We start from the raw sequence: 14,912 nt of genomic DNA, 5'->3' as shown, positions 1-14,912 counted from the left end.
AAGTGCCCCATTCCCTGTGCCAAAACACAGCAAAGCCTAATACTAGCAACACAAATCACTACTTCATTGTCTTCCTCTATTGTTCCGTGGAGAAAAAATTTTGACACTTTTTTACATTTTAATGCCATGTACTATAACAAAACCTTGACCACAATATTACACAGTACAATATCGTTATCTGTTTGTCAGAATAAATCCAAGGACCAAAAAACAAAACAGTACCAATATGCCCTTTAATTCCAGTTTCCATTTCGACATCAGTGATAAATAACAGACAAATCTCATGTTAATACAAATCATTTTAGAGTATATAAGGTGCACTTAAGGAAAGCAGTTGATAGGTTGTAGAAAACCTACAAATCCTTGATAACAGCACACAAAATAAATACTTATAATAAACACATGGGCACAATGCCACTCTGCTGTAATCTGGAATATGTTAGGATTAGTTGATGGTGCTGATGGAACAAGCTTCATTATTTTACTCCTCCAACACCAACATAACTATGTTAATAATTATGTGCCATTACTTAGCAGAATTTTATCAATTGTTTGTAATACAGTAATATATTTTACATTTCTCCAAGCAATATTACCAATACACTATAGATTAATAAAGGAGAAGGCTATTACGTTTATAATACTGCAGGAGATTGCCATAGGTTCTAAGCTTCTCCAGCATACAGCAGCCTTTACATAACTAATCTTATTTATGGCAATAGTATCAGTTCCCCAAATAAATATATGAGTGATATCACTGCTCAGCATTAAGTCATCTTATGTAATATAGACCCACACCATTGAATCATTGGAGGGGAATACTGAATCAGCTTGCGTCCATACATACCAAAGTTAAACAGCATTGGGTGTACTTACTCTTGAAGTGCAATAGCATTCAGCTCATTTTGTGAATCAATATTAATATATAACAGACCACTACTCAGCATATGTATGAAGTATACTTATATACAACCTGTTGCTATATGAAATCTAGATAGAAGACAGAAAAGCTTTTGAATATTTAGGGGATTCTTTTTTTTTGACATTCCACCCCAAGAAATTTCAGCCATGGTCTAATGTTTCACCTAAAAAGTTATGTAGAACACTACTACAAAAGGTGCATAATACACTATTGTTTTCTTTATAATTAATAATAATGGATTTTACCAATTCCATAATCCCCTTATCTCCCATGAAAGAAACAATGCATAAAATAGTTAAAAACTAAGCCTTATTTTAATTTAAGTAAATTTTGTCATGTACTGTGAGTTAAATTATATTTGTTCATTAGCGTAAGCATGCCCATACTACTCATGAACCCCATCTTTCAGCAACATTAACACAGCCCCACCTCCACCCCATAATACAAAGACAAGAATTGTCAGGGGTCAAATAGGTACAAATACTGAATTTCAGAAACTTATTTGCAGTGGAAATTCAAAATCACAAACTGGCATTGTGAAGATGAGAAGATGAATTCTCCAGTTGTATAGGTGGGTTGTAATTCATTATTAGGGCTTCTGTTTAGAAATCAGTCTCATAAAAGTTTATACTGTAACACAGTTCCTTACACTGGGATGAGTAGGAAAAACTTGCCAAGCTAGCCAAGTTTTCCTAATCTCAGAACTACTGCATTGGTGAACATCCACACTTAAGTCTGCTGAATGCTGAAAATGAATGATCTTATTAATTGTTTATAAAGTTTAATTTCTATACCTTTTCAATATTTTTTAATTAATAAAGGGGGGCATGGAGATTGTTTCCACATACTTTTGCAAAAATTGAAAGCAAAAGTTTACTTCTTGTACAACCATAGTGACTAAAAAGCAAAAATGTAGGTGAAGAAAACCTTAATTGGTGCCAATAAAATATACACCTACATGTGCAGTTTCATATTGTTCACTATAGGGTTGTATTGGGAGTTTAGGCTGTTTACGAAGCACTTCGACTTCAACTCCTTCAGTACACTCACTCTGCAAGGGATAATTCACTTTTGGGTAATATTTGCAAAAGGGATTTTTTGCCACTTTTACTAACCTATCATGGGCACGAAAGTGTAAAAAACATGATTTTTGCTTGTACATGATTGGATGGCAAAAAGTTAGCTAAGCAAAGTGAAATATCCCCACAAAAATAATTTACTTTGCTAAGTGAACAGTCTTTACAGTTACACAAGCATTTAGATTTTTGAACTGCCCATATTGCAACAACTCATTTGAAACTGGGATTTATTAGGTAATAAAATTTTAAAATAATTTATCATCAATAGAACATAAAAAAGTTTTCTATACAAAATCAAATTTACAACACAGTAAGCAAGCTGATTGTGAGGTCTTACATTTACTTGTGTGAAAAGAGTGGCCCAAATTTGAACATTTTAGGTTTTTAAGATTTATCAAACTTCAAGTAAAAAAGAAAAAAAAAAAAGAATAAAAACAATGAGGGGAAAAACAAAAATCTGACATGTTGTTGTCCTAATAAGAACAGATTACAATCACAAAACGGTCCAGATAAAAAGCAGTGTAGTTAATGAACTGGAGTTAATACAATAATGTGTATACTGAGACTTTAACCAAAGTTTTCAAGTTTTACAACCTGAACAGTGCAAATATGAATAAATTACACAGACATACGGTATGGTTATATAGCAAGAAATATGATACAATATTGTGCAATAGACAATACAGAACGGCTTTTCAAAGATGTCAGCCACCTGTACACCATCAAAGTTGAAGAATTTATTTGCAGCAAGTCCACCATAAAAGCCATGCAATATAGACAGGAAAACAAATGAAGCTACTTTTATATGCCCAGAGTGGAAACAGCACAATCCAAAGGAAACAGAACAGAATGTTTATTCAAGCCAGCAACACCTTTATTTATTTCATTGGCTTAAACTACACCTAACCATGGTTGATCCCCCCTGCTAAAACATTTGTTTCCAATCCCATGTGATGTTAACATATTTTTTGGTTATGTGCTGTTTCTGAGTAAGTTCGTGTAGCTTCAGGTTCTGAAATGCTTTCATCATCAACTGCAGGAGTTTCACAGTCCACAGCAGTGTCTTGTAGATCAGGGTCCCCCTCGTCATTGCTTTCTGCACTGTAATCCACTTCTTCCAGGAAGCGTGGCTCATCATCTTCCAAGACATATGTGGTGGGACTAAAAAAAAAAAAAAAAAAAATTTTTAAAAGAGGTAAAGGTTGTACTCCAGGTTTCCAGCCAATGGTTATGGTGGTAACCATTATCCAACCTGTTAAAAACGCACCATATTATACAGTATGAGATGTCAGCAGTCAAAATTATTTTAAATTTTGCAATTAGGTTTATTTGAATACCGAAATTTTCTAAAATTATTATCTAAAATATAAAAAAACTAGGGTTCATCCAGGGTTTGCTAGGGGTTCCTTGAGCAATGAGCAGTTTGTGCTTCTCAGGTCAGTTTAACAAGTACCAATTACCTTTTTAGCTTTCTGTAAGGGTTGCTTTCGTCCCAACGGTCAGCACTGTAGGAGGCATTCTTCCTACTAACCACCACATTAATTTACTGTGAGCTGTGGATATAGTAATTATAGCAGGGGGTCCCTCAAATCCTGAAAGTTAATTTTTAACACTTACCTAACGCTAACCTATACAATAGCACAACTAAACAACTGATTACATTTGTATGAACTCAGGCACGTATATGCACTAAATAGCTGCGAGAAGACCTTAAGAAAAATGTACAAAAGCTGCTTTTTGAAATTCCACCTTCCACCATTAGGCTGTGCCTAAAAATGCAGATTGCCACCATAAATCATCCCAATGATTTTGTATATTTCTTGGCTCCAGAAGAAAAAAATCTAGCTAGCACACATCTTGGTTTATTTTCCCACGTAGAGACAGAGATGAAAAAAACAACAAATTTGTAGTGTTTGTGCATATGCATTCAGTTTTAATTATATAATTTTCAAAACAATGTATATTTTTATTATTTGCCCCTAATAGGTGATGATTATGAGGATACGTTTGTAAAAGGCTCAGTTTCCTGCTGTAACCTTTATTATCAATATAATACAATAGAGGAATATGAGATTGTACACACTTGACTAAATGATTACAAGAGATGCACTCTCTATCCCTCCATGAAATTCAAGAATGATGTGTTAACAATAAATCATGGAAGTGCCCTCTACCCAATCAATTCCCGCAAACTGCATTGCTGGGTTTAAAGACAGAATCCCTTTAGCACATTTTCATCTGGTGTTTGTTCATTGTACTCTTTAATTTTTTACACTTACAATTGTTTGTTTCCCAAATTTCAAATTACCCTGTCAGAGAAGAAATATTGGAGCTGGCACTTTGAATGTGTTGCTAAAAGGGGCACAGAGTTTTCAAAAGTGGAAGCCAGGTACATGACCAACAAGACTGAAGATACTTTGGATGAACTTTTTGTATTATTTCTATATCGTTTCTACAAAGCTATTAAAACTGCTATTCGTTTATTGCTTTTTTTTATTTAAGTATTTTGTTAAGTAACGTACACTGAAAAATATATGTGCTTCACTGATACATAAATCAAATTAGCACCAGTGATCAGGTCAGTAGAAGGCTGCCGCTTTTTTGTCATGCATCCCAAACAATCATTGGATGCAGAAGGGCCTAGAGTTTGGTATCAAAAGGGCAGTTATCTACATTTATGACCCTGTCAGAATATAAATACCATACCCATTAAAAGAAAAAAATCCCCCCAGAAGTTCAGGTTATGTTACATAGTAAGTCAGGTTGAAAAAAGACATCAAGTTCAACCACTAGGTAAATTAACATATCTCAGATATAAAACCCTATGGACATAGTTGGGCCAAAGGAAGGCAAAAAAAACCCCGGTACAATTTGCTCCAACAGGGGGAAAAAATCCTTCCTTATTCCATGAGGCAATCGGATCAACAGTCTGTAATCTTTCCCTAAAAGCCTTAAAACCCAGTTAAATTCTGTGCTTCTAGAAAAGCATCCAGCTTTTTCCTTAAGCAATCTATAGTATTTTCTGAAACTACTTCTTGAGGGAGCCTATTTCACATTCCTTTCTTATCTGGAGCTTAAACCTCTTTTCCTCCATAAGCAGAGTGCCGTCCTGTTCTTTGTAATGATCTTGAGGTAAATAATTGGGAAGAGAGTTCTCTATATGAACCATTGTATATATATATATTTACACAGAGTGATCATGTCCCCCCTTATACTATAGCTAATCTCTCCTCATAGCAGAGTTCCTCTATTCCATTTATGCGTTTAGTTGCACTTCTCTGCACTCTCTCCAATTCTAGAATGTTCTTTTTTTGAACTGGTGCCCAAAACTGGACTGCATATTCCAGATGAGGTCTGACCATCTGCAGTCTATTCTTCTTTTATTACAAGTACTTGGCTAGGCTTTAGTTACTGTTACTAAGTATATGAACCACCAGAACCCCCAGATCCATTGGGGGTCTATTTTTGACTCCCCCAAATAATTCCCCCCATGACAGTGTAAAGCATGCTTCTTGTTAGCCCCCAAGTAACTTCACACTTCTCAATATTAAATGTCATTCAATATTAAATGTAATTGTGAGCGTTCAATTAAATATTATAATACACACATTATAAAATACTTAAAACAATTATTTATAAAGGATATCAAAGGATAAAAGGTCACATTAAAAATAAACAAAAGGGATAACAAGCACTGTAGAATTTATCTAAATAAAAAGGTCTAAATATTCCTATTCTAGATAATAGACATGTATATACAAACTCACTTAGAGCAATCTTGTCAGCCAATTATAGTAACATGGGCTTCTGATGCAGGTTCTGCAGTTAATGTACCATTAATGTTACTGAAAAAACAAAAAATGATCTAGAATGAAAAGAAGCCTTTGGGCAAAGAGTTTGCTTAAAAAAACAAGCTCTCTACACCCAGTTTCATTGCTCTCCTGTGGGGCTAGATAAATATATTTGCTGAGAAGCTTTAAGTGCCTCTAAATATTTCAACGGATAAGTATCTCAGACAAGCTTCTACAGCCTGCTACATCTTCATTTTTATTCCTAATCAAATAATGTGCATTATATTGATCTCAAACATTGTGCACAGACAGGTTTTAAGCATTCCTAATATATTACCAGCAGGCCACTGACAAGCACACAGCTGAAGATATGAATATAAGCAAGAATAAAGAGAATAAAGAGAAAAGGCCCACCACAAGCCTTCACAACACTTCTATGATATGCAAGAGAACAAAAAGGCCATTTTTTGAAAGTTCACTTTGCATTTCATATTTTTGCCTCTGCAAAACACCTCACAACAAAAAAATTATAAAAGGAGGGTAGGGAATATAGTGCTGTATTTTGGAAATTATATTTTAAAAGTAACTTTACTTTTACCTCAAATTCTAATACCCTTTGCCGCCCATTATCAAAAAAGTCAGTAGTGAAACTGACCTTAGTTCAGGACATTGCTAGGTGCTGTGTACAACAGTACAGTTTAATGAAGCTATAACCTGATCAATACAGAACCTGCAGGAAATGTAATAATGTATACGCAATACACCTCTGCTGTACAGCACTTGCTCCATATAAATACGAGGGGGTGCTAAGAAGTTCCTGGCTTTGGCCAGAAAGAAGAGAGCCAGAGTTATGAAATAACACATTTATTCAACATATTACCCCCTGAGACTGATGCACTTGGTACAGCATAGTTCAAATAAAAGTCTTTTGGTTGGTCCGCAAACCAGCTCTCAGCAGCATCTTTGACGTCAGAAATGTCCTGAAAACGTTGCCCCTTCAGGTGTTTCTTCAAATTCGGGAACAGATAATAGTCCGAAGAAGCCAGGTCAGGTGAGTAGGGGGGATGGTGGACCAATTTGAAACCCAGGGTGTTCAATTTGGCAGACACAAGGTTGGAAGTGTGCACAGGTGCATTGTCCTGCAAAAAGGATCCCTTAGGTCAACTTTCCACAGCGTTTCATTTTAATTGCTTCCTTCAGCTGGTCAGCATAATACTGTCGGGTGATACCCTGAGGTAGGTAGTCCACCAACAGAATACCATCTGTGTCCCAGAAAATGGACGCCATGACTTTTTGGACGATTTCTGGCTTCAGAACTTCTTCGGCCGCGAGGACATGCTGTGGAGCCATTCCTTTGACTGTTTCTTGGTTTCAGGATCATAGGTGTGGAGCCAGATTTCATCCTCAGTCACTAAACTAGCCAAAAAGTCCTGTGCAGCTTCAAAATGGGCCAAAACGACTTTCTTCTGATCACTCTTCAATTATTTCGGCACCCACTTCGCTGAAAGCTAGCTCATTACTAGGATAGTGGTGATAATAAAAACAATATTGATAAACCAGCAAGCTAAAAACTGCATTTGTGTATAATGGGTATAATAATGTGGCAGATCAAGCAGTTGAATATACAGCCAGTATGGGGCCTAGGTACACACATGCAAAAATTGTCAATAGAAAACGAACGACTAACGGCAGAATAATGATTGCACTTGGGAATTCATTTTTTGTTGAGTTTGATCTTACACTTGTTACTTACTAATTTTTGGATGGTGAATCCAGAAATGACCCTAGTTTTTTGCTATCACATCCAGTTTTTACGATACAGGGTACCCTCCATTATTTCAAAAATTGTACAAATTTTACATAAAATGAAAAAATTTTGAAATAAATTGAATGTACTGTTTATTTAAATTTCTTTTGTTCATACAAAGGATTAATAGTTCTTCCAGGACATTTTTTTTTCCAGTAAAACATTTGAAAATTATTCAGGTAGGCGGTAACGTAAAAATTTACGCTTATAGCTTTTTCTGGAGTGTTCAGCGTTAGGACAATCACGCCGGATGCTTCAACAATAGTCAGCCATCATATGTACATCCCATCTACCCTGATACCGTCCCTTCCATGACCTTCAAATCTTGGTGGAATCATTCACCTTGCTCATCACTGACTGCACCAAGGTTTTCCAGGAAGTTAGAAAGATGACTATGCAGAAAATGCCCCTTGATGCTCACATATTGCAACCAAGCATTTAGTAGCTCTCCAAGAGTTTCTGGACAATTTCTGTGTAATTATTTGCTTGTGTGTTTCCAAGAAAGTCCTTGACAATGGCTTTGAATGATAACCAAGCATTCTTTTTGACTTCTGACATTGTCCCATTGAAATGTTTATCTTTGATGAGCTGCCGAACCTGTGGACCATCAAACACACTGGTCTTTATTGTTTCAAATGACAAGCTAGAAAATGCCAAAATTGGGTACTTGAAACAGTCTCCCTCAGTTGGCAAAGCTTTAACAAACTGCTTCATCAGACCCAGTTTCATGTGCAGGAGCAGGAATATAATATTCTTTCTGTCAACAAGTGGCTCATGTAGAATGTTTGGATCACCTGGTTTTAGGGCAGATCTTGGAGGCCAATTCCTTTCCACCCAATGCCTCTCACGAGCTCTGCTGTCCCACATGCACAGATAACAGGGATACTTGGTGTATCTGCGTTGCTGACCAAGAAGGAAGCATACCATTTTAAGGTGAACAGAGATGACCCAATTGTGTTGGTGATATTGCAACAACTCGATGACTCTCTTTATGTCTGCATATTCTTCACAAAGAGAAACCGAATGGCCAATTGGGACTGAACCAAATATATTGCCATTGTGAAGGAGGACACAGTTTAAGCTCTGCTTTGAGCCATCGATGAATAGTCGTCATTCAGTTGAGTTATAGATTGGAATTCCCAATTCCTCCCATTAAACCAGGTATGTTATGGCAATACACAAAATCACTGTCAGTTCTAGAGTACTGCAGAAATGCAATTTCTCTGGTTCGAAAGTAAGTTACCTTTGTTCCTTTTTAAGTAGGTTTTCTCACACAGTCTTGATGCTAGGAGTTCTGAAGCCTTTTTCGATAGTCCCAAATCGCATACCAAACCACTCAACTCATGCTGATCCCTTATGAACGGAGTCCTCTTCAATTTCAAACTCTTCATCATTGTTGTCACCTAGGTCATCACCATAATCATGTTCAAGAGAAGGTAGTGTAACGAAAATCAGCACTGGGATTTCTTCCGAATGAGCCACGGGGCATACATTTTACATTTAAATTTTCTTGTTATATCCTGAAGTTTTCACTAGACAAAATTAACAGTCACTAAAATGATTTCCTGGCTCTCGCCGAACCACAGGTATACCAAATGGCATCTTAACACTTGTTCTCTTTGTCCACATCCGTAAACCCTTGACACACTGTTTGCACATCTTATGAGGGGCCCAAGACTTATCTTGATCACCATGTTTAACTTTGAAATATGCCAAATAGGCTTGCTCTATAAATGTGCTGATGCTCGCCCGTTGACTGGGAATGGTGAAACTGCCACAGATATAACAATTTGAATCGGGGTTGTTTAGGCCCTTAGGACAAGAACCAGCAGAGCCAGACATAATCTGAAAGAAAGAAAATACCTGTGTAAGTAGAAAAATACATTTTGCTTATTCACTACGTAGAGCAGCGCACAACCTCTGACCACACTGTCTTGCGTGTAAATGAATAGCCTATACAAATCCACGCTACAATATTCGCATTATTATAAGTGGTAGAGAAAAAACCTGACGTGATAGAAGAAAACTAACTGCACTTTTAGTATCAGCATATCTATTTTAGTGTAATAAGCCTAAAAATTAGTCAACAAAAAATTTGTTCAAAATTGTTCCCCAGTGTTGTTTACGATTATTCAAATATAATCCACCAATAATGTACACACACTAGATACGATTGTTTGAATGATGCAAGAAGAGATGTGTACCGGAGAAAGTGTACCGCAGAACCATCCACGGTCACTACATGACCGTACACACAATAGATAGCGAACGATCCTGGCCCAAATGGATCCGCCAGAACGCTCCTTCGTTTCCAGCAACACTGTTCATCGGCGTCGTTGTGAACTTTTTTTGTTAATGATTATGGAATGATCAGTCGTTAATCGTTCATTTCCATCGACAATTATTGCACATGTGTACGTAGCTTAAAACGTGACTTTTCTCATATTTGGTAAACAAAGGCCACCAAAACAGCATGAAGTACTACTAAAGCCTTCGCACTCAAAATTAGATATAAATTAAAGAAGTATACATATGGTATTTTTTAGGTTTTATGTAAATCCTTTTCACTTTTTCTAAACCCACCAATTTTCCATAAAGGGAGGGCGTTATAGTTGTCCAAGTTTTTAGCAGGCTTTGGAGATGGCATAGATCTCTTGCAGCCCACTGCACAGTGCATTTGGACAACCTGCCTTATCACATTATGTGACCACCACGTTTAACATGCCCTAAACTTTCCCGCTGCTTGTTATGAAGGTTTGATTACTATTGCATTTGAATGGTTTAATTAACAGCCAGTCATTTAGGCCATTTTCTGACACACCAGACCATGACTGTACACACTACGACCCAGCACACAATAAAATGATGCACTGCACTGAGACAGCAGTAACTAAGTCCAATACAGGAGTCAAATGATTGTCGCTGTAAACAATCTTGTGCCTTGTACACACATTGTTGTCCTTTTTTTGTTGGGGAAGGAAGGTGGATCGGCGATAGGTAAGCAGCTAAGCAGCTATTCGTGCCTAAAAAGTGTCATAGATCACAACAAACACTCCACAGTCGGGTTTCAGTTTTTTTTAAATATAAATGTCAGGTGCCTGTTTAGAGGGCTGGCAGCCTTTGAAGAAAAGAAAGCAATAGCAAAAAAGCCAAGAACAGTGACCTGTGAAAATTTACGTTTCTCCACAATATGCTTACTGTTTGTTCAGTATATGTTAAATATTCAGTATACATGATCATTGCATGTGTTCACTTTAAATGGTAAAATAGCAAAATATTACTGATGCAATTGAAAAGAATGGACAGCAGGGGAGTGATTATTTTCTACTTGCTTTAAACGTATAATGTGAGTGTTCTGTCTGCCTGCGCATGTTGTATCTGGGATCCAAGAAGGGTCTAGGCATTTTTCAATGGTATAGATTGGATTCAGTTTATGAAACCCTGAGTGAGAAAATGCACTGAGGGAGTCAAACACTAAAGAGGAAAGCAAAAAGATAGTAGAGTCACACAGTAAAATTGTATGGAAAAACCCTCTAGTACAACGGACATGAAAATGTAGTAGTAGTCTCTTCTAATATTGTACAGGACTTCTACTTATGACAATTTATTCTAATACAGTAATATTTTTAAAATAGACTTTTTAAATATATATATGTATGTATATTGATTATATATTCTGATTATTTGCATCTCCTTTTCACTAAACTCTAAGTCATAGACAAACCTTTTAGCCTTCATGACAAAATACATTTTTGTAGATGCAGTTAAGTGGTTAAAAACACACAATCAAAGGAAAGTCTCCGCCATTGTGGACATCAATTGCTGTCTGATTAAAGGGTACACAGAAAGCTTTCTAGCTAGTCTGAATGAATTAAGATAAAGAAGAACTCTGGGAGGTTTTGTTTCACATAAAAGATCAAAGACACAAAATTGACACTTATTTTTGTTGTTCAATGAAATCAACAAGGAAATGCTGAGATCATCTAAAACTCTACTTTTGTCATGTTAACTACTTCATGACATGAAGGTTTATGGGACTTTTTTTTCCCAGGTTTAGCATTTAATTTAAAAGTTTTATGAAAAGAAACATGCACATTTAGGTGTAGGATTAATTTTACTATATATTTTTTTAGGTGCATCTCAGAAGTTTATCTAAAAATGTCAATGCAAAATGATAAAAATGTATGTACATTCTACACCAGCATTGTTTGAACCATACACAATGATATAAGGACAGCAACCTTTTAATTGCAGTCCCTCATAGACCCTTCCTTCCTCAACCCCAGTGCAATCCAAAGAAGTAGATACTTACCTTAAAACAAAAACCCTTGCTGTGCAGCCCTGCCCAGTTGATGCACAACTTTTGCTTGCTAATAAGCCCCACACAGCTCCAGAGTATACCGCATGTGCAAGCCACAGAAAAACTTTCTATTTTGTTCAGAGAGAAGCATATATCAGTGAGTAGAGGAAACCGATACCTAATATGAGACAACCATCATTTATAGTGGAGCTGGTAAGTGATGGCTGGGAGCTTTACGACTAAACTAGTGTTTGTAGAGGGAGAGCACTATGTTTTCCCCTATACATATCTGAAATGCTTTTTGCATTTGAGTTTGTGATACTTCTGAGAATATTCTGAATTTCAAGTGGATTTAAACAGAAACTGACCTCCTTTTGATCTACATGTGACCCTTTTCAAAGCTACAAGATGTGGTCTTGCATTACTAATAACTTTGCAAAGTATGCAATAAAAGGAATAGGACTTGGGTCCCACCCTGTAATTTTTACGTTAATGACTAAGCTAAAGTGAACCTGAGAAAATGACACTGATGGTTTAAATTAAAAGCATAGTAATCCGCAAATGGTTGTTTGTTAACACAGTCATCTAAGTACCGTTAAAATAAATCTAATTGTGATCACTTCATCAGGCATTAGCCTAGTCTGTGTTTAACCTACAATATGGTTGCACCTTAAACAGCTCTGCATGGCTTAGTGACAAAAGTACAATCTGTGCATTAATTATTTGTTCAATTTGCATGCTATCCAACACTTAGCAGTATAAAGCTTAATGGGAAATTGGCATAGTTACAAACAAGGCAGCTGTTTTATAGGTCTGGAGTTTCAAAGGGACAGCATGCACATAAATTTTTTCTCTCTTAAAAACTGCAGAGAGCTGCTGGGGTGATCAATTCCCGAAAGCTTCCCCACACTATCATTTCACAGCGATAGCTGGCTTCTTTTCCTGACAACAATACTATTCACATCTGTGTCAAAGACGAAGAACAGACAAGATAGAGACACTCGGATCATTTCCACAGGATAGTAATGCCTTACAATTTGTCAGTGCCACTGGACAGCTACATGGGAACTGTTGACCGAGAGCATGTAATCTAGTTAAGTTAAGTTCTTTCCTGTTTACTTTGTGCTATTTCATCTATTGGTTAATTAATAAATTGGATAAGCTGGATGTAAGACACAAGCTAAAATAATTATTATCATTTAGAGGTGCTGGTCCAAAACTAGCTTTCTATATGCAGGGTGTATACAAGTCTATTAAGCATAATCACTAGAAGTGAGCTAGAGCAGCGGTCACCAACTGGTGGTTCACGTCCCTGTCCCCTATATGGACACAACCCGCCTACTTTCCTATTGTAGGCTCAGACCTGCTTGCTAACCATCCTGGGGGAGCAGAAGCGCAGGGCTGTGGACACAACGTTTTATTGCATTTTTATTTTATTTTACTGTCCCACCAGGATGTTTAGCAAGCAGGTCTGAGCTTGCGATGGGAGAGTGGGCGGGTTCTGGCATGATGATGTCACTCTGGCGAAGTTTCTTCCCCTTTGAGTGACACACGGCTCCCCACACATGCGTGGGCCAGATTCCTTGGATTTGGTGGTCGCTGAGGTCGGAAAAGTTGGCAACCACTGAACTAGAGCATGTTAAATCTTTACAAACTAAAGTAGTAGCCACACACCAAGTAAAGCAAACCTCCCAACTCTAGTACTAAATAAAAAAAAAAACATATTCCCATACTTTTGTTGATATAATGTCTTCATACTTATTCATACTTATACAAGAAAAAAATGTTGGCGTCATTTCTTGCAGCTTGCACTAGGTCCCACGCCTTCATAATTTTTCTCTTACCCTCACTTAAGTGCCAGAACATTTCCTTGTGTGGAACACGTCCATATGATGAAGAGTCTGCTTTTGTGCATGCACAGAACAAGATAGGACACAGACTTGTGATTGAAGGGTAAATTCACACTGAAGGAACACTTCCTTGTGTGCCCTACATTGACCAAAATGTCACAGGTAACAAACAGGGTAAAAAATGCATTTGCCCCATCACCAAATCTATCCTCGCTACAGATTATATGCAACTTCCCCTGCACAGGCACCATTATTATATTCTTTATGTATAGAGCACCAACTAATATGCAGCTCTGTAAATTAAATACGGTTTGCATATGACAAAGGTGCAAAAAGAGACAATGAAACAGAAGGAGTCGTCCAATAGAGCTTACAATCTAAGAGGTGGGGGAGAGTAGCAATAAATGTAAAAGGGTGAAGGGGCAAATAAAAGAAGATTTATTTTTTTGAAAGTAAAGATAACATTTAAAGGTAACATTTTTATGCAAACAGAGCAAGTAATTTAGCAACTCTTTAGTAATAAAATGCCTACTTGCAAAAAAGGCAAGTAAGAAGTGCAAGTTTAGTTCTGCTTTAAGAAAAAAAAGGGCACATCACTTACAGTGTACAATTAATGTTCTCTCTCCATGTGAACCATGATCTTTTCTGGTCTAATGATTTCACCATTACAGAAAGTATTACTTGGGATTGAAGTAACAAAATAAATACAGCGACATATCAATTATTCAAGTGCTGGGTTTGGTGCTTACTCACTATCAATTATATTTATCTCAATAGGGAATCAATGAGACCATCACAGATTACTTAGAACAGGCAACAAATGGGAGGCATGTAATGTGAACCCATAGGAACACATAATATAATAAAGCAATTTTACTCTAATCATAATAAAACGTAAAAGGGAATATGGTAAAGTTCTATCTCTTAAAAAAGGAGAATGTTAATTGCTAAAGAATAAATGTCTAGTTTGGGGCTGTAAAAGTCAAACTTTTTTTGTGTTTTGGATAGAATGTGAAACCACTATAAATTGCAGGTAAATTTACCTGGATTACCATTGTGCACCACTCGAATTATAAAACATCAGTGAAAATCTGATTAAAATCTGATGAACACTACAGCTTACAGCGGTTGTAACCAATTAGACAATGACTACAGTCACATGA

At 36.7% G+C, this 14,912-nt stretch overlaps 1 protein-coding gene across 3 annotated transcripts in view; it reads right to left on the bottom strand.

The window, feature by feature from the left end:
- Positions 1-214: 214 nt before the first annotated feature.
- AGTPBP1 (ATP/GTP binding carboxypeptidase 1) overlaps positions 215-14,912 on the bottom strand; it is a 71,791-nt gene continuing 57,093 nt past the window's right edge. For all 3 annotated transcript variants that reach the window (XM_072404078.1, XM_072404079.1, XM_072404080.1), the window contains one exon: positions 215-3,162. In XM_072404078.1, the coding sequence (XP_072260179.1) occupies positions 2,958-3,162 (205 nt within the window). In that variant the 3' untranslated portion in view covers positions 215-2,957. The remainder of the gene's footprint in view (positions 3,163-14,912) is intronic.

The sequence above is a fragment of the Pyxicephalus adspersus genome, chromosome 3, assembly GCF_032062135.1.
Source record: "Pyxicephalus adspersus chromosome 3, UCB_Pads_2.0, whole genome shotgun sequence".
Classification (NCBI taxonomy): Eukaryota; Metazoa; Chordata; class Amphibia; order Anura; family Pyxicephalidae; genus Pyxicephalus; species Pyxicephalus adspersus.
The sequence above is the reverse complement of the archived record's forward strand: the minus strand, read 5'-3'. Positions and strand labels throughout refer to the sequence as shown.